Consider the following 25,691-nt stretch of genomic DNA (forward strand, 5'->3'; position numbering starts at 1 on the left):
TTCTCCGCACACATGTCGCCCATTTGATCAATACGCAGAGGCTACGCAGGCTCTCACATATCTTCTCCCATCCTTTTGAGCTTGCTATAGCTATGTAGCGCCTCTAAAATAGAAAGCGTTGTGTGGAGCTTCTTCAGTCTCCCTCAAATACTCTCAACGAGACCGGGTACGCGTTCGTCTACAGTATGACGCAGAATGTCGCGCCCCTGTGATTGAAACAATAGTGAGTAATAAATTTTCTCCTCGTTGTACTTGGTCTCCTGTCCACGACACTTCATCATGGTTACTGCGTAGGGCTGTGAGTTTAGTATTTCTTCGTCCCACGCCACCTTTTCCATCATCAGTTCATTCACTCTCCGCCTGGTATCTTCCATCACGTAGGCACACACTTGGCGTAGCGACGCTCTCTGTTACTTTGTCATTAATTGCGAGCGACCGACGACGGGGACGCCCCCATTCGGCTTCATAACGGGATCTCATCTTAGAGGACTTCGAACGGGTCCCCCACGTAGTGGCTCTCCACTCGGCTTCCTTGGTCCTCGACCGCCTCATATAATGTATCGTCGAATCGTAGTTTGAACCACTCTACAGTACGCGAACCTCCTCGTCCTGTGCGTTGGGCCTCAGCCCAATCCCTCGGAAGCCTTCAAGATTGAATCACGCACCGGTGATCCTGTCAATGTTGCTCACTCGTCATTCCCCCATTTTCTACCTCGTTCCTATGAGGGCGGAAAACTGCCGTCCTCTTCGAGGACTTCCATCCTTCCAAATGCGTCAATAAATAAAGTAAGAAATGGTATCGGGCAACCCCGCTGTCCGAGTATACGGGGCGTCGCCCCCTTATATATTTATGTCTTCTTGTATGACAGCGTCTTGCTGCACATGTTGCCCTCGTATCGGAGGGACCCTTTTTCCCGTCAAGAGTGGGGCTTCCCTCTTTCTCGCGACTGGGAACGAGCTTGAAAAGCATCGTCCCTTCGAATTTCCCTTTAAGTGGGAAAACAATGGCGACTGCGTCACCAGCGCGACGATTGTGTTATTTGACCGTCCTTGTCTCTGCTCCTATACTGGGAAAAATTCCATTCGTGGTCGACCACGATCTCCGTGAGACAGGCCATTCGTGCGATGCCTCTACTGTCTTCGTGCGTTGCATCCCGGTTCGGGTACATATCTAGTCCAAATAAAATTGAGCGTAGAGGCAGAACATGTCTCTCTGGTCCTCCATCGCGAGGGGGCTTGACAGTCGTCCTATAGTTGTGTCTTAGAGGGAGTTGGGGAATTTTGGTGATCTTGGGGAGCGTCGTCGCCCTTGCCAAGGCCACTCGCGACATCTTCGATCTTGGTACGTGGGGGACGCGTCCCTTGCCCCAGGCTTGAACAACGACACTCTCCATCTCCTCCCTGTGTTTCGTTGTACTTCACTGCCTTCGCAAAAAAAACAGATAGAAGGAGGACAGAAAGAAATAATAAAGTAGAAAGGTAGGGGAATAGGGAGGGGAATCAAAGAAAAGAGGATAAAAGGACATGGAAAGGAAAGGGGAGGGACCCTCACGGTTGGTCGCTCGGGGTAAAAAAAATTGACGTGAGCTGTGACATCGGCAGTCGTCATGACCGACGGACTGATCACCGTAATCGAGCTCGTCGAGCTACCCATTCTCTCCGCTGGAGTCGTTCTCGCCGCAGTGGTCCTCTAGGGCGTGCGAGGAGGAGACTGGGGAGTGACTCTCCGTTACCTCATAAATGAAGAAAGCAAATGCCGTTTCCCTTGTCTCTTGTTTACCTGTTTTTCTTTCCTTTGTTGCTGCCTCGAACGACGAAGTCTTTCATGAAAATATTCGCGGTCTGGCGCAGGAAGGGGCAGCCTTCCTAGGCGAGTGTGTGCGACAACTTACACGCGGTCTTCTTCGAAGTCTGCATGTCATGTGCTCGTGTGGGAGGACCCTCCCGCTCGTCGAGCGTCGGTCTCTCAGTTCGCCGATCGTAGTCACCGCCTTTGAAACGTTTCCAGCGGCGTCGTCGTTCTGTGTTGTGGTCAGCGTCGCGCGCGATGGTTGGTGACAGGGCTTCCGGACGGCCTCGGATACTTGTGCCGTTGGCTATAGCAAGCGACACCTCGTTCCCGTATGACCGACAAGTTCCGTACCTTCCCTTAATTTTGATTAAAATTTCGAAGACTGACCAGTGTTCAATTTTCAACTTTCACCGCCCGTCCAGCAGCTCCCTGCCGGCATCCCCATTTTTTTGATTAAATCATGCCCCACGAGGGCGTGTCACTGATCCAAGCGTCCCTTCACGTGTGCGCGGCGGCAACGCGTGATCGTATCCAAGGAGGTGTATTACCTCAGCCTGAGACTACAGTAAATTTTTCCATTTCATGGCATGGCAGCGCACGCTGCTTCATTCATGTGAGGGGGTCCGATGCAGAATCGCCTAACTCATTCCAGTTTGGTTCTCTCATTTCCTGTGATCGCGATGCCAGCGACTATCGCTACTCTCTCTCTCCGCGGTGCGCTTCACATCGTCCATGTCCTCTTGATTCGTCTCGTTCACGTGCGCGTGCCCGCGCATTTCAACTGCCTCTTTTCCACACCTTCTCGTTCTTCCTGCTCGGGACAGCATTCCGACCGACTCGGCGTTATCCCTTTTGGCTCCCCCCCGAACTACGGGAGGTTGTCTTGTCGACAGGAATTTACCCTTTCTCGCTTCCGTGCGCGTCCTTTTGCGCGATACAAAACAAAAAAAAGAATTGACGACAAAAGAATCAGACAAACGCTAGGCGTGGTATCGCACGATCGATCGCTGTACGTCAACGACGTTCCCATCAGGGCTTCTCTTCGACTCATTCTGGGCGTGGGCGACACCGGTGGTGTGTTGCCGGCCGTCCCAGTCTCTCGAACTCGACTTCACGCCTTTCTTAACGCCCTATGCCTCTCAATCGTCGGTGCCGTTCCCGGATCATTGTTAAAATTCACACAACCCTTCTGTGTTCCGCGTTTTTCCTCGCGACACTTGTCTCTCTGAACTTCCTTCACGTGATCCGTCCTCTCCTTCCTCGACTCGAGATACAGCGTGTAGCCTTAATCACGATCGGCGGTTCGCAGTCCCTTGTCGCCCTTGGGCGCCTGTCGTGTTCTTCTGACATTACGCACGATCCTTCCGGAATGACCGACCTAGGTGCTTCTCGGGAAGGGAAAACAAACATAAAAAAACAAAACAACCAAAAAAAACGAAACAGAATAGTTAAGAAGGTAAAAACATAGGAAACTGGTTGCGGCACGCGTCTTCTTTTCGCTTTCCATCATCACATTGCGTATGGAGCTCATCCTGGTCTCGCGCGTGCGACTTGCGGCGGGAGGGGCAGTTTCTTTCTCCGGAAATACGTGACGGCCTCGCTGCGGGGTAATTGCTCAATGGGCTCCCACGTGGCGTCCTCGGGCGTATAGCCGTACCATTCCACCTTGAGAATCAAATTACCATTTTGATAATCGTGGTCGGCGACCCGATCGATTACGTATTCCGTATTTTCCGTTTCCTCTCCTTTCTCTGAACTGTGCCCTTCCCCCTCCTGAAGATCTTCCAACTCGTCCTCTTCTCTAGACTTTCCGAAATGGCGTAGGTCCGGAGATGTCTCCGCTGTCGGCGCTTGACTAATTAGATTGTCCTGGTCCCCTGACGTAGGCGCACGGGTGTGAGGACATTCCTCGTCCTCCATTACTTCTCCTTCTTCGTTGATCTTCGGCGCTCCCAGGAACTGTAGCGCTTGACGTAGGCCAGTTATCGGCGCGTAGTCCATCGGGCTTGGGGCTAACTCCACCCTGTCTCGCGATACGCGTTCCTCCTGATCGCCAATGGCAATGACTACCGTATGTTGATCCGATCTTTTAACCTGATAAGGTCCTGTAGCGACTTGTGCCAGCTTGTGTTTCGGTTCGCTAGCTGTGCCCTGCTCCTTCCGGAGGAACACGTAGGACCCCGGTGGGATCTCATATTGCGGTTTGCGAAGGCGTGCGTCGAAATTTCGCTTGTACCGGGCTTGTTTCTTCCGCAAACTCCTATCGGCGCCTCGCATTAGGCTCTCCAACCACGACTGCCATTTCAGGTAGTATGCTCGTGACGAGCTGAAATTATCCAATGTTAGTTGCGGTTGTAACGCAATGTTTCTCGGCGCCCGAGCCAACACCAGCTCGAAGGGCGCAATGTTCGTAGTTCGATGAACTTGTGTGTTGTAGGCGAACGTCACAGCGTCGCTAAATGAGTCCCAGTCCTTGGGGTGCTCTCCAACGTATTTTCGCAACGCGGAAGTCAGCGTGCGGTTAAATCTCTCAACTTGGCCGTTGGATTGCGGGTGGTACGTAGTCGTGAACACATTGCGGATGCCGAGAATTCGACAGACGTTCTGAAAGAACCGGGCCGTGAACTGTGTTCCATTGTCGGACAGCAGCTTGACCGGCGGTCCGTACACGAATACCCAATGGTGAACGAAGGCTTGTGCGATGTGCGCAGCTGATATCTTCTTCAACGGTACGGTTCGTACCAGTTTCGAGTATCGATCGCTGATCACGAGAATATACCGATTTCCTCGCTTAGTTGTAATTAGCTCGCCGAGGATGTCGATGGCGACAAATTCCAGCGGCGCTTTGGGCGTGAACAGCTTCATTTCATTCGTGTTTTTTCTTAACTTCACCCTTTCCCGCGCACATGCGGCGCAATTCTTCGCGACTGCATAGCAGTCTAGGGCCATCGTAGGCCAACAAAATACCTTCTCAAAGTCTTGTAAAGTTTCCTGCCTCGCGGGTGTCCTGCCAATTTTGCGTAGTGGCTCAACCCTAGGACGCGGTCTCTTAACGATTGTGGTATTACCACTTGTACAAACTCTGCCGCGGTACGGCATAGAGTTCCTGCGAGTTCCTTGGTCTCCGTGCTGAACGTTCTCACCTTTCCGGCGTCCATTTCTTCCTTGATGCGGTTGCAGAAGGGGTCGACGGCTTGCTCGCGAATGAGCCCCTCCGGAGTGACAGCTTGGAATTGATCGAGGCGATCAGGGGCGGTCCCCCCCTCAAGAGCGAGGATGTCGTCTGCCGCGTCAATACTTTCCTCGTCCTCCACTGTACCCTCGGCCGGTTCGGCCATAAAGCAAGGGATTTCGTCGTCGATTTCGTCGACGGTTTCTCCTGCAGTTCGCAACCTTGACAAAGCGTCCGCCTGGCTGTTAGCCTTTCCCTTTTTGTACTTGATTTCAAAATCGAATTCCGAGAGGCGTAGCCTCCATCGGATTAATCTCCCGCTGGGGTCGGTTACGTTCATCAACCACCTCAATGAGGCATGGTCGGTATGCACGACGAAGTGCTCGCCATATAGATATGGTCTTAAAGTCTGTACGGCCCAAATTACCGCTACACATTCTTTTTCTGATACAGAATAGTTTCTCTCGGCTGCGGCTAACGTTCTTGAAAAGAACCCGATGGGTTTGCGTTGCGCATCCGGGTGTGTTTGAAATAGTGCAGCGCCTATTTGGTAGTCGCTTGCATCGGTATCTACCGAGTAGGGTAGGTCCTTCTTCGGCAGCGCCAACACCGGCGGTGCCAAGATGGCGTCCTTGAGCTTATGAAAAGCTTTCTTGCACGGTTCGTCGAATCCTTCCAACTGGACCGGTTGTCCTTTCTTCAACAGTTGATTGAGCGGATGTGCGATTTTCGCATAATGCGGAACGAATCTGCGGTAGACATTACAAAGTCCCAAGAAGCTCCTGAGCTGGGTCTGCGTTTGAGGGTACCTCACTTGTTCCAATGCCACGGTTCGCGCATCGTCCACTTCCAATGTACCTGGCCGAACGACATGGCCCAGGTACTTGATCTTTTCGACGAAAAATTCACACTTGCGAAGCTTGAGCTTCACACCTGCCTTCTCCAATACAGAAAGTATTTCATCCACGTGCACGATATGCTCCTCCCACGACTTGCTAAAAATTATTATGTCGTCCAGATACACCAAACAGCACTTCCAACGGAACGGAGAGAGCAGGATATCCATTGCTCTCTGAAACGTCGCTGGCGCGTTAGTTAGCCCGAAGGGCATTCTTGAGAAGCGATACAGTCCTGAGTGACACGAAAATGCGGTCTTGTCGCGGTCGCGCTCAGGGATAGGCATCTGCCAATATCCCGAGATCGCGTCCAACGCGGAGAAAACCTTGGTGTCACCAAGCGAGTCCAGGCACTCATCCATGCGCGGTAAGGGGTACCTGTCCTTCACCGTCACTGCGTTCAGCCTGCGGTAGTCTACGCAAAAACGCATTGACCCATCCGGCTTGGGCACCAGCAACACGGGCGACGCCCATTCTGACTGCGCTGGTTCTATCACTCCTGCCTCCAACATCTTCTGCGCCTCTGCATCTTCTACTTCGCGGGCTTTAGGTCAGGCCCGATACGGGGCTTGTGCGATGGGGCGAGTCTCGGGGACCAACTCGATCCGATGGACGGTGGTATTAATTTCGCCAAGCGTCCCATCCCACATCCTTGAATACTTCTTCAACATCCGACGGAACCGCTCGCGCAGCCGTTCCGGCACGTGGCTCAGGTCGAGGTCCTCCACGTTCGGCGGTGGCGTCTCAATCCTGCGTTGCGGCTTCGTAGATGCCGAGGCGGAGAGCCCTGCCGACCGTTCTTCTGGCTGGTCCTTGCGCGCTTGATCCGACGGTTCGCATCTTGTCTCGCCCGTAGGCGTCTTGGTGGAATTAGGAAAATTTTCCTTCTTCCTTTCTTGAATTCCGAGAACTTCAACAATGGTGGTTTTGCTCTAGAGCGTGGCTCTCGGGTGCAGTAATAATTCTGCCACCACTTGGCCTTTTTGCACCCTGACAGGGTACGTCCTAAAATTCGCAACGAGTAAACGAAATGGCCTGTCAGGCTCAACCTGAACGATACCATTCGTGCACGTCAACCCGTGCCTTTCGTACAACGACGAGTACGGCTGAACCACAACCAAGCCCGCCCTCTTCGAGGTGCATTCCACGACGCGTTGCGTCCCTGGCTCGATAGTCGTGGCTCTTGCCACTTTTACCTTGGGGAAATTCGCTCCCCCTTTCCATCATTCTCGTCCTCTCCCGCGACGAGATTCTTCTTCCCTTTTCTCGTCGAGAACCGCCTAACTATCGGGACCTCCGAGAAATCCGCCAACTCAACCGTTTTCTTCCTTGGATAAATTGCTTCCACAAACCGGTCACAGTAGTCCGCGCCTACAATTAGCGGGACGGCTAGTTTTTCGCATACAATAAACTCGGCTGCGGCCACAAATTTTCCAAGCCTCACAGGCATTCTAATTGTGCCGAGAGTCCGGAGTGGCCTATTGTTCGCGTCGCCGATATCTTGGGTCGGTCCGTAGGAAACTAGAGATTCCATTCCAGCTGGGAGTTCCGATTTTCGCACAAGGTTTGGTCCCGCGCCGGTGTCTAAAACAGACAACACCCGGCTCATCAATCCAATTGTGGGTCCGATGTCCGCGTAAACTTTGTAGTTTTTTCGCGCAAGAACCAAAATCTTCTCGGGACACTCCCTTCGCTTAACCCTGTACCAGGGTCTTCGAACTTCTTCCAGCGGATGATCTCGGGCTCGGCTCAAAATTTTCTTGACTGGAGCTGGCCCTTTGGGCTTATCCACCAATCCAACAACCTCCTCCTCGAGGCCTGATTTTTCCTTTAGAGACGGGGAACGGGGCTGAGCCCCGAGCACAGTACGTCGACCCTGTGCCTCTTGCGACTCATGCGAGATTTCCCTCTCTAGTTTTCCTTCCGCTGCGGGATCCTTCTCACATCCGACGGCGCGGGCCCCGCGATGGGCCCTCTGAAGGGTTGGTTCGACCTCGGCGTTGAAGCACTCGGCGTGCTCGCCGTCTGCGAATCGAACCAATTCTTGACCTTCAGGTAACTCGTCGATGGTATCCCTAACCTCTCCATCGGAGACAACGCCTCATAATTTTCCAAAACTCGGTGCATTTCCCGGAGGGAAACAATGCACGTTGGCGCGGCGTGCCCCTTTTCATAGCAATGATAGCACACCAGACCGTGCGTCTTGACGGTATATTGCGGCCTAGGTCCTCCACGGGCCGGCGGCCTTCCTTGACGTTGCGGCCTTCCCATCCAGCCTGGCCTTCGAAACGTCGTACCCTTGTCTTCCATCGGAATGCGCGGCGCCGGCGTGTGGCCGCGCCCCCGAAACATCATCACGGGATCCGTGGGCTCTGAAAACGACTCCGTCGTGTATGCAGGCGTCGGTAAAGTTGACGACCCGCTGTCCCCGTAGTCCTCGTGTCCGTAGCCCTCCGATGGCTCAATGAACTCGCCTTCGGCTACTAACGCTCCTTCATAATGATTTTCGCTGCTTCCGTGCGCACCGCGCTCATCTGACGCGGACATGGACTCGGCTAAATGGACTGCGGCGTGACTTTTGCGACTAGGATAAGAAGCCCTCGGCTTCTTCTCCGCCCTGAACGTCGACGGCGTCTGAATCGTAACCTTCTTGGTCTTCTTGTCCTTAGCGCGGCTCGCCGAGCCATGCGCCTTCGCGTAATTAACTAGTCTCAAAAATGAAACGTCCCGATTGTCTTGCCGGTATTGAGATACCATCGGCTTGATACTCGAATCGAGTCCTTCAATAAACATCGTCATCTGTTCTTCCATCGAATGTACGTTTCCACATCGATTGCTTGCGTCCGTCAGACGGATATAAAATTCCATCTCGTCTTCAGACGGTCTTTGCTGAACTTCTCGCAATGCGAGCACGGCTTGACGGATCGCCTCGTCGGTTGCGAAACTCCTCAACAACCACTGTACGGCCTCCGGCCAAACGGATATCTTTCCGTGATGGGCCCCGGCCGTCTGAGACACCGAAGTGTACTGTCTCAAGGCGATGCCGCTTAAAAATTCAGGCAACAGGCGGATCGCTTGCCCCTCGTTCATTTCTTGAGTATCGAACTCCTGAACTAATTTTGCCAAAAAATCCAACACAAGGACCCCGTCTTCACCTGTGAACGTGTTGTCCTTCTTCACCTTAGGCGGAATATCTCTCCTGATTTTTCGCACGGCGGTCCGCCGGGAACTTGACAAATATGTCTGCGGGTTCCGCAAGCGGTACGTTCGGTACGAAAGTAACTTCTTGAAGAGGGAGTTGGTCGGATTCAGCTCCTCCAACTCCTCCCATCGCGGCCCACGCCGCGTTGCGACATCTTCGGGCTCCGCGTCCTTGTCTCTCCGCGAGGCGGACGAAGTGACTCCGCCTCGTCTGGAGGAAATTTTCTTGCTTGACGAAATTCCGTTTCCGTCTTCTGAACGGCGTTCGGAATCGCCCGAATGGTTCGACGAACCGCCGTTACCATCTTCGGAGGGACCAAGCGACTCCGACTGTGAGTCGCGTTTCTCCGGATCGTCACTACAGTGACCCTTGCTTGCACGTCGCTTGTCCTTCTTCGAGGGATTCGACTTAGAACTCCGCTGCCGAGCGGGCTTGTCCTTCTTCGACCGACGGTCGCCCTCTCTACCCGAAGGGAGCGGCTCGTCGTCCGATCCTTGCGGAGCTTGGTCCGCGGCCTGCTCGAGGTCCTTGAGACGTTGCGCGGCGCGATCGAATCGGTCATGGATGCTTGTTCTAAATTTTCCTAAGGACTCCAAGGCTTGATTCGCGTCGCGCCTCGCGTCCTTGACCGAAATTTTCAACGAGGCTAGGACCTCCGGCTCCAGACCGTCGGTCGCACCTCCTCGCTCCTTCTCGACGAGATCCACTCGAGCCGATAGCTCTCCTAAAACGGTGTGGAACTCGGATGCTTGCAACTCTAGTTGCTTCCGGACGAGGGCTAATTCAGCCTCGAGATTTTTCTTCGCTTCTTCGCGAATTTCGCTGCTCATCTTCTCCAACTTCTCGTCGAGGTCAGTCTTGTCGGCGGCTATCCCCGTAGGGGATTCTTGATCTCCGGGGTCCGTGGCCGTATTGGCCTGGCTCCGGGTGCGAGGACCCCTCGGGATCTTCGACGCTCGTGCCGATCCGGCTCTGCTCGCCCCGGGACCGACGTCCCCGGGTGCGCTTGTTGACATCGCTCGTACGAGCGGACCTACGCAGCAAAAAAGTTACAGACAAAAGAAAATTAAAAAGTGTCCGTTACCCAGACCACTTCCTTGTCGTAGATAAAACAATTTCTAGGTCGGGAGACCACTTTTGTAGTGCGTCTTCAGACCTGGACTTTCGTAGGCGAAATTCTTGATCAGGTCTCCTGCACAGTAGACAAATTTCTAGGTCGGGAGACCACTTTTTTAGTGCAATGCGCCTGTCGGGCAGAGACCGCGGTCCGATAGTCCAGCAAAAACAACAACAGCAACAAAAAGAAGAACTGCCGATGGCACAGCGCTACGGAGTGTCCGACTCTCCCTTCTCCGTTTAAACGAGCTTGCGACTCGTAGTAGCTCAGATCCCTGATGGGGGGGGGGGCACAGAGAAATAGCCCGGCCCGGGATCGGTGTGGTAGAGACTTGCGAAGAGAACTGCTCGACGAGTGTGGGGTGGGGCGCGTACGTAGATACCCCGGTTCCACTGGGTTGTAAGGCCAATGCTCGTTGAGCTTCTTCGACACCTTGTAACGAGACAAGGCCTTCGACGGGGGCGTCGCAACGCAGCCCGACGGGATGAAATGAAAGTAGCAGCGCTACGTCAACTGTGCCGCCCGATGGCTCGAAACACCTACACCGATTCGGTCGCAACCGAGGCCGATGGCACCAACACTGGCTCGTAACACGACGGAGCCCTTCGAGGGAGACGTAGTTACAACGGTCACCGTCGGAAAATGGGTCACAGTAGCAGCGCTACGTCAACTGTGTCGCCCGACGGCAAAGACACCTACACCGGTTCGGTCGCAACTGAGGCCGATGGCACCAACACAAGATAAGGGGAAAATAGGTAGAATTAGAGATAGAAAAGGATAGGGAAATAAAAAAAAGAGAAAAGGGAACCCCGAGCGATAGAGGATGCCGTAGGCTTAGGTAAAAGGGAGCGTCTTGGTAGAGACGGACTTCGACCAAGGCGACATTCAACTCCTGCAACTCGGGTTGGTTTATTGACTTGTTCGGTCAAAGGGCTAAGTTATATAGAGCCCCGCCGGGGCGAGTACAGTAGCTCCCGGCTCTAGATTCTAGATCTAATTAGTAAATAAATTAAATAATTAAAATAATCGTACGCTTCATCGCACACGTGTGTCCCCCAAACCCAGACTACAGTATCCAATTTTTTTCCTTTTTCACTTCCTTCCTCCCTCCTACCCGAGACGGGTATTGCACTACAACCTTGGAACTGAACCATCCCTTGAAGAACACTTCAAACCACTCCCTACACGTCATTTCATTATGTGCATTTGTAGTTTCAAGTCCTATTATTGTTCTGAATGCAGATCTTTTCAGAAGCACAATTCCAGCATTTGTCCCCGTCACCCTAAACTGACCGAGCACAAACCAGTCGGCACACATTTGACCAACTGTCAATATCTCACATGTACCCGAAAGGTGGGTCTCTATTTCCGCCTTCAAAACATTACTCTCAGTTCCTTCACTCCCGAATAAAGTGCGAATGGTGTCCATTCCAGCTTTTGGAACAGCGAACCACGTATTCAACCGGTCCTGTACATGTTCTGGCACAGTGTACAGGAACCGTGGGACATTTCCATACTTCTCTGTTCCATGCTCACGAAAAGCTATTGCTGATACCTTTTGTATTTCCAGCCTCGCACACTCGGACACTCGCTTACGCGCAAAAAAAGATACCGGTCCAAGCTCAGGAGAATCATCAATAATGAAATTCTTACGGCGGTCATTAATCAGGTGTTGATCAGCCCCAACAGTTCCTTTTCCAGCCACAGTTGAAGAAGTACCATCGTCTACAGTACTAGAAACGCCTTCTTCATTATGTACATTAGGGACTGGAGACACGGCCTCCGACGACGGGGTATCTCTCGGGGTGCTTGGTCCGTGTACCGCCTCCGCCGTAGGTGGTGAATCGCTCCCAAACTTCTCTATGTCATCATCCCTAAATGGCTTCAGAAAAGAACGTGCAACAAATGGATGACATTTTGTCAAGTGCTCTGGCATGACCAGTATAGAACCCAGCTTGTGCTCCGTTAGAATTTTCATAAACGCCTCCTTCCCATACCCCCTATCTGCTGTCACAACACAACCATTTAGAGATTCTTCTCCTCGACCATCGACAAGAGTCTTGATCAGTTTCCGAACAGAGTCCAACTGTTTCTCACATCTGCGCCTGAAACGTATTCCCAACACGACTCTGAACAATGCATCTGTTATGGAACCAGCTGAATGGCCCTCTTTATCCGCTTTCCGGCTACTTATCATTTTCACTTGATTATCACCAGCCCTTATTCAAAAAAGGTCGTCATCTAGAGTTGCAAAAAGGTGCAGTGGGGAGAAAAAGACCGTTTTAGGTTCCTTAAATGCCAAAGTTTCAAACTCAGATAATTGCCTTGTTTGGTCTCGTTGCGAGTGCCCAACAAAATTGCTATCATTCCCTCTCCCTGTTAGAGAATAAGCGACTATGTTAGTTGCAAAGAAGCGTGCCCGTTCCAACGATGGAACAGTGCTTCCCGATAAACGTAGAATAGAAATGGCCTTCTCAAAACTGAACGCCGTACAATGCCAAAATAGTAGTACTGAGACATAGCTTCCGTGAGTGCCACCTTTGTCTCACTCTCACCTCGCAGTGCAAGTCCCTCGTTAACCCATTGCACAAATTGCTTTAGGACATCATTCATAAATAAAACCACAAGCCCGGCCCTCGTCAGGGATAGGCATTTTGCAGTACATTTCATTTTCATGTTGACAATGGCGGACTTGCAGAACAATCTCGCCTGCTCATCTATCATGCTTGCAGTAAATTCTCTTTCCATCATTACGGAAGAACAAGGCTGCCTGATTTTTGTCCATCAGATGCTCGGGTCACGAACGTGTGAATTATTCTGAGCAGAGCCGCCCCGCCCACGACCTCTCCCCCTTCCTCGAGCCCGTCCGCGCCCTCGTCCGGGTTCCCGCCACCTAGCTCTCCCCCAACCTGTCCCTCTCCCACGGCGCGTTACGCCGCCTGTTAATGCGCGTTCCTGGCCTGTAGTCGCGGTAGCTCCCGTTCCACGCCCTCTTCGTCTAGATAAAGGGCCTACGTTTGGGACACCTTCCGCTATTGGCACAGGCGTGCTCGTACCAGGCCCAGCAACGCCAACAGCGCCTTGTGCATCTGCGTCCAGTTGCTGCACATTCAATTGAGTAGATTCGTCCTCAATGAAAACGTCGATGAGATCAAGAGAAGCCATTTGAGGAAGAGAGTTCAGAGGGGCTGATGTTGACAAGTAGTGGAGGGGGGGTTGTTTGTATCTCTTCGAGAATTTATCCGATTTCGAATATTGAAAGTCAAGATGCCTCCTGTAAGACGACTCTCGTGGAATGAGATTAACTTGTGCCTTACACCCTCTGGAATATAGAGTTAATGGACTGTCCATACATGGTTAAAAACGCTCTTGTGGCCAGTATACTAGACATAAGAGCAAATCTGACTTTTTTAATTTTTATGTTATGTCCAGTATACTGGCCACATGGAGCATTAGGGATATAGCGTCAGTTGCACTATTTACTGCTTAAGTGCGTTTTGTTCTGTTTTAGTGTCACCGGGAAAATAGTGCAAGTGACGCCAATAGGTGTAACCAAGGTTTGATTTGAGTCACCCTGATAGTGTAGGTGAGATTATTTGCAGTAACTGGGTGAAGTGTTTATCCGACCAAGCGTTATCATAACATTCAAATCGGCGAATTTTATTTCTTTTCAACTTTGATGCCCACGGTTTCTACTTTTCTTTGGTAGGTTGACTCGCTTTAAAAACTTTTCTAAAGGTAGAACGGAATAGGAAGCACTATACGGAATGTTTCTATGCAACTTGTGAGTGAGATTTGGGGTACTGTACAGGGTACAGTACCTAGGAGTGGCCCCAGGACCAAAGCCTTCAAAAGGGTGATTTTGTTGGTTCGCGTGTACGCCAGGTGTACACGTGGACAATCTCCCTTTGAAGGGCGGCGGTCCTGTGGGGTGGAAGATGATGGCGGCCCCTCTATAAGAGAAAGGGGCGCGCCGCGACACACCGCAATGGGGGAGAACAACAACGACACCCGGACCGACCCCCCCTCTTGAAATAAACATCTCGCTTTTCTCTCTCCCCTACGCGCGCAGCCCCCCTTTTTAGCTGTCAACATGGTACTCTTGTGGGGGGCCGAATGAGTACATGATTTCTCTCTTGACTAAGTCAAGAACCACTTGAGCAGTACTATCAGCAGTGGATAGGGCAATTGGTCATTCTGTGAGGTGTTCGACCGCAACCAACATGAAGCGATTTCCGGACGAGGTGGCAGGGAAGGGGCCAGCAAAGTCAATAGAGAAAACATCAAACAAGCTTGTGATGGGAAGCCGCAAAGTAGTCTTGTATTTGGGAATCGGACGCGCCTTCTGACACCCGTCACAACTCTTCACGTAGTCTCCCACGTCCATACAAACGGTCGGCCACCAGTACCTTTCCGTGACAAATTGACGAGTGGTCTTCAAGTCCCAATGACCAATGTCGTCATGGAAACCCTTCTGTACCTTTTCGCGATCGGAAATTGGGGCAACAACACGAAGACCATGAATGGTGCGGCGGAACAACTTCGACTCCCACACTAGAAAGTTCTTCGCATTATTCTTCATGCGAGACTTCCTGTAATCATCCAACCCAACCGGTGTTTCGCCTGGCAGATAGGACATGATATCTTGGCAAGACTCTTCTAGATCTTCTAGAGAGTAGATCGGGGTCGTGATAGCGAGGGCAAGGTCTCCCTCTTCCTGGCAAGTTGGGTTGTCGCCGTTCTTGGGCTGAATGCGAGAAAGGTAGTCAGCTGCACTATTTGCGGATCCACGACGATATTCCACGGTGAAGTCGTACTCGGCTAAGAAGTCTAGCCAACGGGCCAAACGACCGTGGATGTCTTTCTTGCGAAAGGCGTAACTAAGAGCCCGGTGATCAGTAATCAACTTGAAAGGTGTAGACGAAAGCACGTAAACATGAAATTTCTTCAAAGCAAAGATAACCGCAAGCGCCTCACGCTCACAAGCGGAGTACTTGCGCTCAGATGTATTCATAGTACGGCTTGCGTACTGGATGGGGTGTATTTTCCCATCTTCCTTCTTTTGAGCCAACACAGCCCCGACGGACACCGATGATGCATCCGTCTCAACGACGAAGGGCTTCTAGAAGTCTGGGTAAGCCAAGACTGGCGGAGAAGTTAACTTTATGCGTAGTTCATCAAAGGCTTCTTGCATTTCTCCGGTCCATTTCAATCTGCCGTTTTCGGATGTAGCGGCATGGAGTACCGCAGCAATATCCGCAAACTTGCAGATGAAACGACGGTAGTAGCTTGCTAACCCGAGAAAGCTCCTAAGTTCAGTCGTAGTGGTCGGGATCGGTGCACTCCGAATTACTTCGACCTTGCTCGGGTCAACGGCAATCCCGCCTTTGTCGACAATATGACCGAGCAACTTGATCTTCGCCTGGGTGAAGCTACACTTTGTCAGCTTAAGCTTAAGACCAGCCTCGTCAAGCACATCAAATACATGCTGCAGGTGCCGAAGATGTTCTTCTATAGTCTTAGAGAACACCACAACTTCATCGAGGTACACACGCACAAACTGCACTCCGCGAAAGATTGTATCCATCATTCTCTGAAATGTCGAAGGCCCATTCATCAATCCAAAGGGCATTACTTCGAACTTATACGTCCCGTAGACTTGTACCGAAACTACTTTCAGACGTTTCGGCAAAGTACCGATCGAAGCAGCTACGGGGCGTCTAGGGCGACTGTTGAACAAACGACGGATCTCTTTCTTGGCCTCGTCGCCATCTCCTCGAATCAGTTGACCGAATGTCAAACCAGAGGGGGCGTTCGCGAGGGAAGAAACCACATCGTACTTCCCCGAGTGCTCTTGGACGGCGTTCTTCTTACTTGTCCTCTTCTTTCTTGTTCGACGGCCGGGCTTAGGAGGTTTCCTCATGTGGTTCGGAGTCCAGTACTTACGCGGGTTGAGAAGGGACGGGATTGGCTCGCCGCCACCATCCTTTCGCGTCTTGGCCACCTGCTCTCCATCGGCGTTTCTCTTGACTGATGCCACTAACTTCTCATCAGCAGGGAGGTGGTCGTGCGTCACAACACTCACCTGGTTTCCTGCGGAGCCCGTCCGTGTACCCGACACAGCAATATCCGTCTGGGTCTTCTGAGGAGGGTAGGCACTGCTACCTCCCCTCTGTGGACCAATTCTAGCCCAACAGCTTGTCTCTGAATGACCAAATTTTCCGCAGCGAGGGCATTTCGTGTCCCTATGCGGATTCGCAATGCATCTATTAGCGCCATGACCCGGTCGTTTGCAAAAAGAACAAGTACGATCGTGGGCGGGGCGGAATGCTGTTGCGTCATCCCTCGACTGATTCTTCTTGATAATAAGGGAAATATCGGCTAGTCGATCAGCTAAAGCGTCAACCTTCGTCTCGAGTGGAGACAAGGGAGCTTTTGAACGCATCATGACCCTTTTTGACCCACCTTGCCCTCTCGGCTCATACATAACTTGCGAGCTCTCTGAACCCTGGTAGTGCGAATTGCACAAGTAGTTCGCCGCCGCCTGAAAGGCGCAGCGACCAGACCGGAAGTCCATGATTTCATCGAATAGGGCCTTGTAGGTCTTCGCACCTCGATAGATGGCAAACTGGGCCAACTCGAGATGTTCCATCACGGCGTTGCGAAGCAGTCCGAACTTCGCTTCGTCGTTGAATCCCGCCTTCTCGTAGAGACGGTCTGAGTTTCGAAGGGACCCTGAGATCCCCAAAAGAAAGGCGAGCGGCCATCGCTTCCCGAATCACATCTTCATGTGATTCAACCGGGGCGAACCGCTCGACCAAGGCCTTCTTGACCTTCTGGTAGTCGGAGCTATCTGCACTGATATCTCCGTTCTTGACAAAGGCTTGATAAAAGAAGTCGAATGCATCTCCTTCCAGGTAGCGAAGGAGTTCAGATGCCCTTTCTTCGTCCGACTTACCAGAGGTGGCAACATTTTCGAACACGAAGAAGAACTTGTGGACGTCGGCCGGCTTCGACCCGTCAAACTGTGACAGGGAGCCGTCCTCTTTGCCCCCCCTCCACAAGAGTACCATGTTGACAGCTAAAAAGGGGGGCGCGCGCGTAGGGGAGAGAGAAAAGCGAGATGTTTATTTCAAGAGGGGGGGTCGGTCCGGGTGTCGTTGTTGTTCTCCCCCATTGCGGTGTGTCGCGGCGCGCCCCTTTCTCTTATAGAGGGGCCGCCATCATCTTCCACCCCACAGGACCGCCGCCCTTCAAAGGGAGATTGTCCACGTGTACACCTGGCGTACACGCGAACCAACAAAATCACCCTTTTGAAGGCTTTGGTCCTGGGGCCACTCCTAGGTACTGTACCCTGTACAGTACCCCAAATCTCCTTCACACGACCCCCTCCCTAGCCCTACGCCCGGGCAGGGGCAACATATATACTGACCGATGGCCGGTCCTTTGCCCCTGGTGCTCGGCTTGAGTCAAGAAACCGGTGCTCGACCTTGACGATCCAATTGACACAATTTAGTGTCACCATCGACACCCTTCCCCCAATCGCTCCACGTATACACGTGTACAGCTCATCATCACTGTAAGCTTCCACTTCTATCATTAACCTACCCACCTTCTCTAGTTTTCACGCAACTAACTTCGGTATTCCTGCGTTTTTCTTGAAGAACCTGACACCGCGTCAGGTCCTAGTTGCCTCCGGTTCTAGAGATCGCTGATTGCTTGTGTGGCAGTACTCAGGTGAGGTTTTAGTCCTCGAGTCTGCCCCTTGCAAGAAACCTGATCTAACGACGATGGCGAAAACCAAGCAGACGGCGCGCCGCAGTACTGGCGGCAAGGCGCCTCGTAAACAACTCGCGTCGAAGGCGGCGAGAGTATCCGTTGAAGAGCTCAACGCTCGTGAGAGAATAATGTGGCTATTGTCGCAACGAACGGACGTAATGAAGGTGTCGAAGAATGAAGAAGCTTCGCCTCGTTTTCCGTACCATGTATGGGTTGGAACGAGGCTGACAAGGTATGACTTGGATTTGACCGAAATGCTCCGCCTTTTCGGTTAACATGTTCTCGTCCACATAAGTGCGCGAGGAAAGCACGGGGTCTCGGTAAATGAGTTTTCCCGAGTCGGGTTGACTGAATCGATTGACGATGAGCGTGCCTATGATCACGTGGAGGATGAAACTTGGAATATTGAGTCCATCTGCTATGATAGACTCGCAAATAAGTACGTCGCCATCGACGCACGCGACAAGTCGAAGCACTCCATCCTGCTTTATACCCTACAAGTCTGTGGCGGGAACAAATCTTCTGGCCACCAGATCCAGAACGACAAGTTCTACACCAACGGCAGAGACCATTTGTCAGCTTACCTTCTCATTGATGAGTGGTGCCAGAAGTATCCTGGGCGCTGGTTGGCAATGTCCACTTCCGGTGCCCGAACAGAGAGCTCTTTGGCGTCTTCTTTCCATCTCCACAACCTTGGTGCTACTCCCTATCAAGATCGGACTGATCTATGCATCCCAGCTGCCGTTTGCAATTCGATGCGTGCTCTCGGCGCGCGAAAGCTTGCCGATTCGTATTGGAAGCACTTCAAGGAAAATTCGAAGTCGTTTGTGCAGCATGGGAGTCTTCCGCGACGTATTCGTGATCTGAGAGATGCCAACAAGCATCTCAAACGATAGGAAGTAGTTCTCAAGCATACCTTCGGATCGGTCCCAACGATAGGCAGACTTCTGGATGTCGAGTCGGGAGTGTTTGTTGTCACGCTTGAGGGGAGTTCAAACAAGTTGCATACGGTGTGCGTATCTTCAAACGATCATATCATATTGGATTGTATGGAACCGTACCCCATGCCCTTCTCCCTTTAAGCTTTGAAACTCTGTCTTGGTGATGGAGTTAGTCTGCTCGAAATTCGTGAAATGCGAAAGGTCTGTCTTGTCCGTGCTTCCACCACAAGAGCGCTTAGCGCTTCCACTAAGCGTCGCAAACGTCGCAAGCTGAAAACTGAAAGCAAGAAGTCTGCCTATCGTTGGGACCGATCCGAAGGTATGCTTGAGAACTACTTCCTCTCGTTTGAGATGCTTGTTGGCATCTCTCAGATCACGAATACGTCGCGGAAGACTCCCATGCTGCACAAACGACTTCGAATTTTCCTTGAAGTGCTTCCAATACGAATCGGCAAGCTTTCGCGCGCCGAGAGCACGCATCGAATTGCAAACGGCAGCTGGGATGCATAGATCAGTCCGATCTTGATAGGGAGTAGCACCAAGGTTGTGGAGATGGAAAGAAGACGCCAAAGAGCTCTCTGTTCGGGCACCGGAAGTGGACATTGCCAACCAGCGCCCAGGATACTTCTGGCACCACTCATCAATGAGAAGGTAAGCTGACAAATGGTCTCTGCCGTTGGTGTAGAACTTGTCGTTCTGGATCTGGTGGCCAGAAGATTTGTTCCCGCCACAGACTTGTAGGGTATAAAGCAGGATGGAGTGCTTCGACTTGTCGCGTGCGTCGATGGCGACGTACTTATTTGCGAGTCTATCATAGCAGATGGACTCAATATTCCAAGTTTCATCCTCCACGTGATCATAGGCACGCTCATCGTCAATCGATTCAGTCAACCCGACTCGGGAAAACTCATTTACCGAGACCCCGTGCTTTCCTCGCGCACTTATGTGGACGAGAACATGTTAACCGAAAAGGCGGAGCATTTCGGTCAAATCCAAGTCATACCTTGTCAGCCTCGTTCCAACCCATACATGGTACGGAAAACGAGGCGAAGCTTCTTCATTCTTCGACACCTTCATTACGTCCGTTCGTTGCGACAATAGCCACATTATTCTCTCACGAGCGTTGAGCTCTTCAACGGATACTCTCGCCGCCTTCGACGCGAGTTGTTTACGAGGCGCCTTGCCGCCAGTACTGCGGCGCGCCGTCTGCTTGGTTTTCGCCATCCTCGTTAGATCAGGTTTCTTGCAAGGGGCAGACTCGAGGACTAAAACCTCACCTGAGTACTGCCACACAAGCAATCAGCGATCTCTAAAACCGGAGGCAACTAGGACCTGACGCGGTGTCAGGTTCTTCAAGAAAAACGCAGGAATACCGAAGTTAGTTGTGTGAAAACTAGAGAAGGTGGGTAGGTTAATGATAGAAGTGGAAGCTTACAGTGATGATGAGCTGTACACGTGTATACGTGGAGCGATTGGGGGAAGGGTGTCGATGGTGACACTAAATTGTGTCAATTGGATCGTCAAGGTCGAGCACCGGTTTCTTGACTCAAGCCGAGCACCAGGGGCAAAGGACCGGCCATCGGTCAGTATATATGTTGCCCCTGCCCGGGCGTAGGGCTAGGGAGGGGGTCGTGTGAAGGAGATTTGGGGTACTGTACAGGGTACAGTGCCTAGGAGTGGCCCCAGGACCAAAGCCTTCAAAAGGGTGATTTTGTTGGTTCGCGTGTACGCCAGGTGTACACGTGGACAATCTCCCTTTGAAGGGCGGCGGTCCTGTGGGGTGGAAGATGATGGCGGCCCCTCTATAAGAGAAAGGGGCGCGCCGCGACACACCGCAATGGGGGAGAACAACAACGACACCCGGACCGACCCCCCCTCTTGAAATAAACATCTCGCTTTTCTCTCTCCCCTACGCGCGCAGCCCCCCTTTTAGCTGTCAACACAACTGCTATAAAATTTGCTAAAAGAAAAATGGGTACTGTAAGCCAATCTTTTCTTTTGAACACCTTTATGTGCGTCAACGAGTTGGTTTTCGCCAGAATCGACAAGCAAGTGTTTTTCCTGTAGTACTGGCCTTTTGGTTACAAAAAACACAAGTGAAATCGGGCGTTGCGTTGTCTAGAAAAAATAAATATAACTTTTGTCCTCATATGAGGACTAACGGTCCGATAGACACTAGTTAATACTATACCACATGTGGTTTCTCGCTTTGTAAAGTGCCCAAGGCTAGTAGGTTTCCCCCTAGCATTCTTCCATGTCATATTTGAACACTTCACAATGGCTCATCCGTGGCGAGCCACGACCCTGGTCCATTCTCAAACTCTCCCTTCTCGGAGCAGTCAGTGGTCTTTAGTTGCGAGTTGATGGTACAGTATTCAATTTTCTAACAAACGTCCAGCTTTTCTTGTACTGCACATCTAATAAGGTCAGAATGAATCATACGGAGGGTGTTCCCCTTCACGAATGACTAATCGCACTGTGAACTAAATTCAGCACGTAAAAAACATGTTTGAGAGTCGTGTCTGATTTACGCGTGATGCGAATTCGATCTTATTGGTTCCTTTTACCATGGAAAGAGTTCTGAAACGCATGTACTGTATACTGTACAAGTGAATTCCCCAATGGAGGGTTGAATTGAGTCGATGAGTGTGAAATTGACACGACTGCACCGAAGAGGACAAGCAGGTTCAGCATGTTGTGAATCGATGGAGAAGGCAGATTGGAAGTTATGTCGGGACGGAGAAGGGACGCGGCGGAGCTCTAAAACAAGCGAATCTGGTGAGCGTCTGCGGTGAGAGGCACACGCTTCCTACAGAAAGTCGGCGAAAGACGACTACTTTGCCGTACAGCTGGCTATTGCTCTGATGCAGTACTTTTGAAAAAAGTGATATACCGTTGGTATTGTACTACAGTGTAGTACAACGCGGGATCGGAAATGCGTGAGGATGCAGGATATCGGGAAGAGGAGGAGGGAAGTTTTTCGGCAGAATGCTCTCATGTACGAAGCGAGTATGAATGAGGCGTAAGCGTCGCGAAGATCATCATGCAGAGCTGGCGAAGGCAGGCGAAGGGGCGCAAGGGGACGCGCAAGTGTGAAACGTGTAGGGTAAGTACAGTACAGTACCAAGGGTACCATGGGACTATGAAACCGCAACACTGTAAGATATAAGCAAGAGGTAAACTTTACGGCGATGCATGGCGACATCTGTTGTACAGTACTGTAACATTAACGCATGTGGGCACGTGCGGTGAGGAGGGTACAGTTCCGAGGGTGCTGTACCCATGGCTCCGTAAAGTTTTACGCAGACTCCACTTCTGCACGCACAAGTCGCCGGTCCTCTAAACAAGTGCCGGGGGCCGTCAAAGAGCGGCACGCCACGCACGCGGTTCGTTCAAGTGTTAGAGTGCTATTTTCTGGATGCACCCAATACAGTGACAATGATCCAATGATCACAGGAGCGGGTTCTCCGAACCGGTGGTTGGTCGCACCACTCGCATGGCATGCGCATGGCCCCCATCTTTGTGCTCGCAAGCCATCTTTGTGCTCGCAAGGACTCGTGAACATCCCCAGAAGCGCACCCCGGAAGCACCGCCGGCCATGTGGTACACTGCCCAGAAGGCGGCCATCTTCTCGGGATCCTCCTCCCTTCTGTAAAGGCTCCCCAGCCGCGCGATTGGACGAAACACGCCTAGCACTCACCACTCTTCGTAATTAAGACGTGTTAACATTTCACTAGGCCTTTAAATCCTGATTACATTTCTATCTAAACCATACTACGTAGCCTACTGTGTCATACTCCGCGTTTTTGTCTACGGAGCATTTCTTGCCCGCCACATCTACCCTTCGGGTAATAAAGACGGAGTCGCCCCCCTTCTCACTACCGGCGACTTTCGCTATCACCTGCAACTCCCGTCTCCGACCCCGTCAACGCCTTGCACGACCCCGACTTCCTGCAATTTCACCCACGCCCATCACCCACGCCCATATCCGTTTCCCCGCCGATCTGCGCTTCCCACCGCCCACCCTATCATGCCTTCTCCCTTCGCCCTTCTCCCCGTCGCCCTCCTTTCCGCCCTTGTCCTCCTTTCCTCCGCAGCCCCCCCACCCCCCTACGCCCATCTCGTCCAAACCATACGCGCCGTGGATCCCAAAACTCTCCTCGTCCCGCTCAGCAACGACATTACCCGCATCAGCTCCCCCGCCGATGTGCATGGCGCCGTAGCAGACTCGTCCCCCCTCCCGCGCCCAAAAGCCGAAAACTACACCCTGGACTTTTGTCGCGAGCAAGGCCACTGCAAAGGCGTCCGCCGCTGTATTTGGGTCACTAGCACCAATTTTGGCCCGTGTGAGAACTTTGCCGCCCCGGACGACATTTGCTTCTGCTTCCCGACCGACGTCCCGCACCCGCAATTTCTAGGTTGTGAAAGGGAGCCTGTCTGCATGGACGGCGAGTTCTGCTCCCAGCCGGACGGTGTCAGGGAAAAGCTCTGTATCTCAAACACGTATCTGAGGCATCCGGACAGCTTCCCACCTGTCAACCCTGACGAGTCTGGGGACGACCCCAGGCCGGCGCCGGCGCCGACGTCGGCCGCAAAGGGTGACGATCAAAACGAGGACGAAGAGGAAGAGGATGAGGGGGAAGAGGATGAGGGGGAAGAGGATGAGGACGGGGAGGAGGAGGAGGAGGATGGGTGCGTGGATGCCAGGGCGTTGGCACATCTCGGCGCTGGGGAGTTGGTTTACGGCAGCCACGTCAAGGCCCGCGTGTTGTGCGATGCGACTGGAAGCTGCGCCACTCCAGGGCATGTTGTTGTGTTCAAGGGTGAGACGATGATGATGCGCAGGTATTGTGAGAAGGTCGGATGTGAAAACGATGTTATTGATGTTAACAGTCCGACGTACAGGAAGGCTTTGAGGGTCGCGTCGAGAACAGGTGGGCTTGAGTACACTACTTTTTCTGCGAGGTATGAAAGCAGTATCGAAGAGTCGGTCATTAGGTTAGCTGTTCGCGCGGGCCTCTAGATCGTGGATATTAACAAGGTTGGACATACACTATCTGCAACTGCGATTTCTTCTCAGCCTTGCAGTCTTATGTAAAGGTCTGAATAACTTCAGCGCAAAAATCAAGCTTATTGTACTTGCGTCGCTACACTTAACGAATGGCGCTGGCACCTCTTGAAAGTCCTGTTCAGTGGCACAGGGCATGCTGCGTGCAACGAAACAGATTTTTCGCCAGATATCGTCCAACTGAGACAGGACAAGGCACGTTTCCGGACAATAGCTATCGTAATCTCACGTGCAGCCAAATTGTAAGCGGGTTACTTGTGCTATAGTTGTGTCTCTCCCTCAGCGCCTCGAATGAGTCCTTGGGAAGAACGACCGAAATCTTGTTCGACCGCTCCACCTTCTCGCTCCGCTTCCATTCATACAAGTTCGGTTCATACAGACCCTTAGCCAGTTGCACTTCCTTCCCCCCCCTCGCGCGATAGCACGGGCATGAGCAATCCGAGTCGATGATGGCAACGCGTAAGTCCATGTCCTTATCTTTGAGCGGGAAAGCGTGCCCAACATCCCACTGCAAATGAAACATGCTTGGTGAACCGCCCGTCACAAGTGCATCTAGATTAAACAGTACGCACGACTCTGTGCTGTACAGCCCCTTATCTTCTTCTATATGCACGCGCGCCGATAGTGCACTAAACGCGTTATCCTTACCCGCGTATGAACAAGCGCCAAAAAAGAAGGTCTTGCGCACCATGCCAGAAACCATGGACGGGATCTCCCACGAAAACGACATCTCATGCTTGAGATGCGACGCGGACAGTATCGATTTGGCCAGCAGTCGCATCGCGCGCGGCGAGCACTCACTCACGAGAGAAGGCCGCTCGAAGAGCCTTTCCGCGCTCACAGCGCCCGGGTCCAGTGCAGAAAAGAGGCGAACGAGGACGTCGTCGCTGGCAAGACGCGGCTCGATATACTGCACGAGAAGGTCGAGCAAGTCGATTGTGAGGTCGCGCTTAGAGAAGGAGCTGACAGAGAGCAGGAAGGAGGGGAGTATTTGCTGTGATAAGGCTATGTCCCAAATGTGCGGAAATCTGGGGCAAAGGCGGGCGAGAATAGGCGGGATATCGGCTGACTTGGCGCTGGTGCCGGGGTTCTGCTCGCTGGACGACGCAGCGTCTTCATCATCGCTATCTTCCAACGCAAGGCGGCAACGCCCTCGCTTCGGAAGTGGCTGCGGGCCAAAATCATCGAAGGCCTTGGCAGCAGCTGTCCAGAAGGTGGTCACGAAGAGGGGCGGGACGTCGGGGAGGGTGGACAAGTCGGCGGCCTGCAGGACATTCTGCGGGTCATCCAAAAAGCCCTGCTCCGCTACAAACGTGCAGAGGGCCTCGAAAAGGGGTGTTAGCTGCCATCGATGGGTGGCTCTGGCGAGACGCAACAATCTGTCAACGGCGACGTCTTCGAGCGGGAGGGGTGCGGCGTAGAGAAAGCGGCGGATGAGGGCGAAGACGTCCGGCGCATCGAGCGGGGACAGGGTGACAACAGCACTGTTCTTCTCGCGAAAGTCGCGGGTGGCGAGTGCGGCGAGTGGACCGCCAACGAACAGAAGGCGCGAGTGGTGGACAGGTTGTTCCGGCGCAGAGGGCGTAAAGCGGAAGTGCAAGAGCGGGTCGGCCGTGTCGATGGCGCGGTAGTGCGAACAGAAGAGGTCGAGGTAGGCGCGCGAGGGGCGCAGAGTGAGTGTGTCGGCCTCCCAGGGAGGGAGGGAGGGGCACGACATTTGTCTG

General features: G+C 52.5%; 3 protein-coding genes; 1 reads left to right on the forward strand and 2 right to left on the reverse strand.

Moving 5' to 3' along the window:
* The first annotated feature begins 17,969 nt into the window (after positions 1-17,969).
* CHC_T00006534001 (hypothetical protein) lies at positions 17,970-18,233 on the forward strand. Its single transcript, XM_005718901.1, has one exon. The coding sequence runs from the start codon at positions 17,970-17,972 to the stop codon at positions 18,231-18,233; it is 264 nt and encodes an 87-aa protein (XP_005718958.1).
* A 1,626-nt stretch (positions 18,234-19,859) lies between these two features.
* On the reverse strand, positions 19,860-20,123 carry CHC_T00006535001 (hypothetical protein). The gene has a single exon (XM_005718902.1). The coding sequence runs from the start codon at positions 20,121-20,123 to the stop codon at positions 19,860-19,862; it is 264 nt and encodes an 87-aa protein (XP_005718959.1).
* A 3,628-nt stretch (positions 20,124-23,751) lies between these two features.
* CHC_T00006536001 (hypothetical protein) lies at positions 23,752-25,684 on the reverse strand. XM_005718903.1 is given in 2 exon segments: positions 23,752-24,181; positions 24,182-25,684. The coding sequence occupies 1 exon segment, from the start codon at positions 25,682-25,684 to the stop codon at positions 24,182-24,184; it is 1,503 nt and encodes a 500-aa protein (XP_005718960.1). The 3' UTR covers positions 23,752-24,181.
* Between the last annotated feature and the right edge of the window lie 7 nt (positions 25,685-25,691).

Source organism: Chondrus crispus, genomic scaffold, assembly GCF_000350225.1.
Source record: "Chondrus crispus Stackhouse genomic scaffold, scaffold_45, whole genome shotgun sequence".
Lineage (NCBI taxonomy): Eukaryota > Rhodophyta > Florideophyceae > Gigartinales > Gigartinaceae > Chondrus > Chondrus crispus.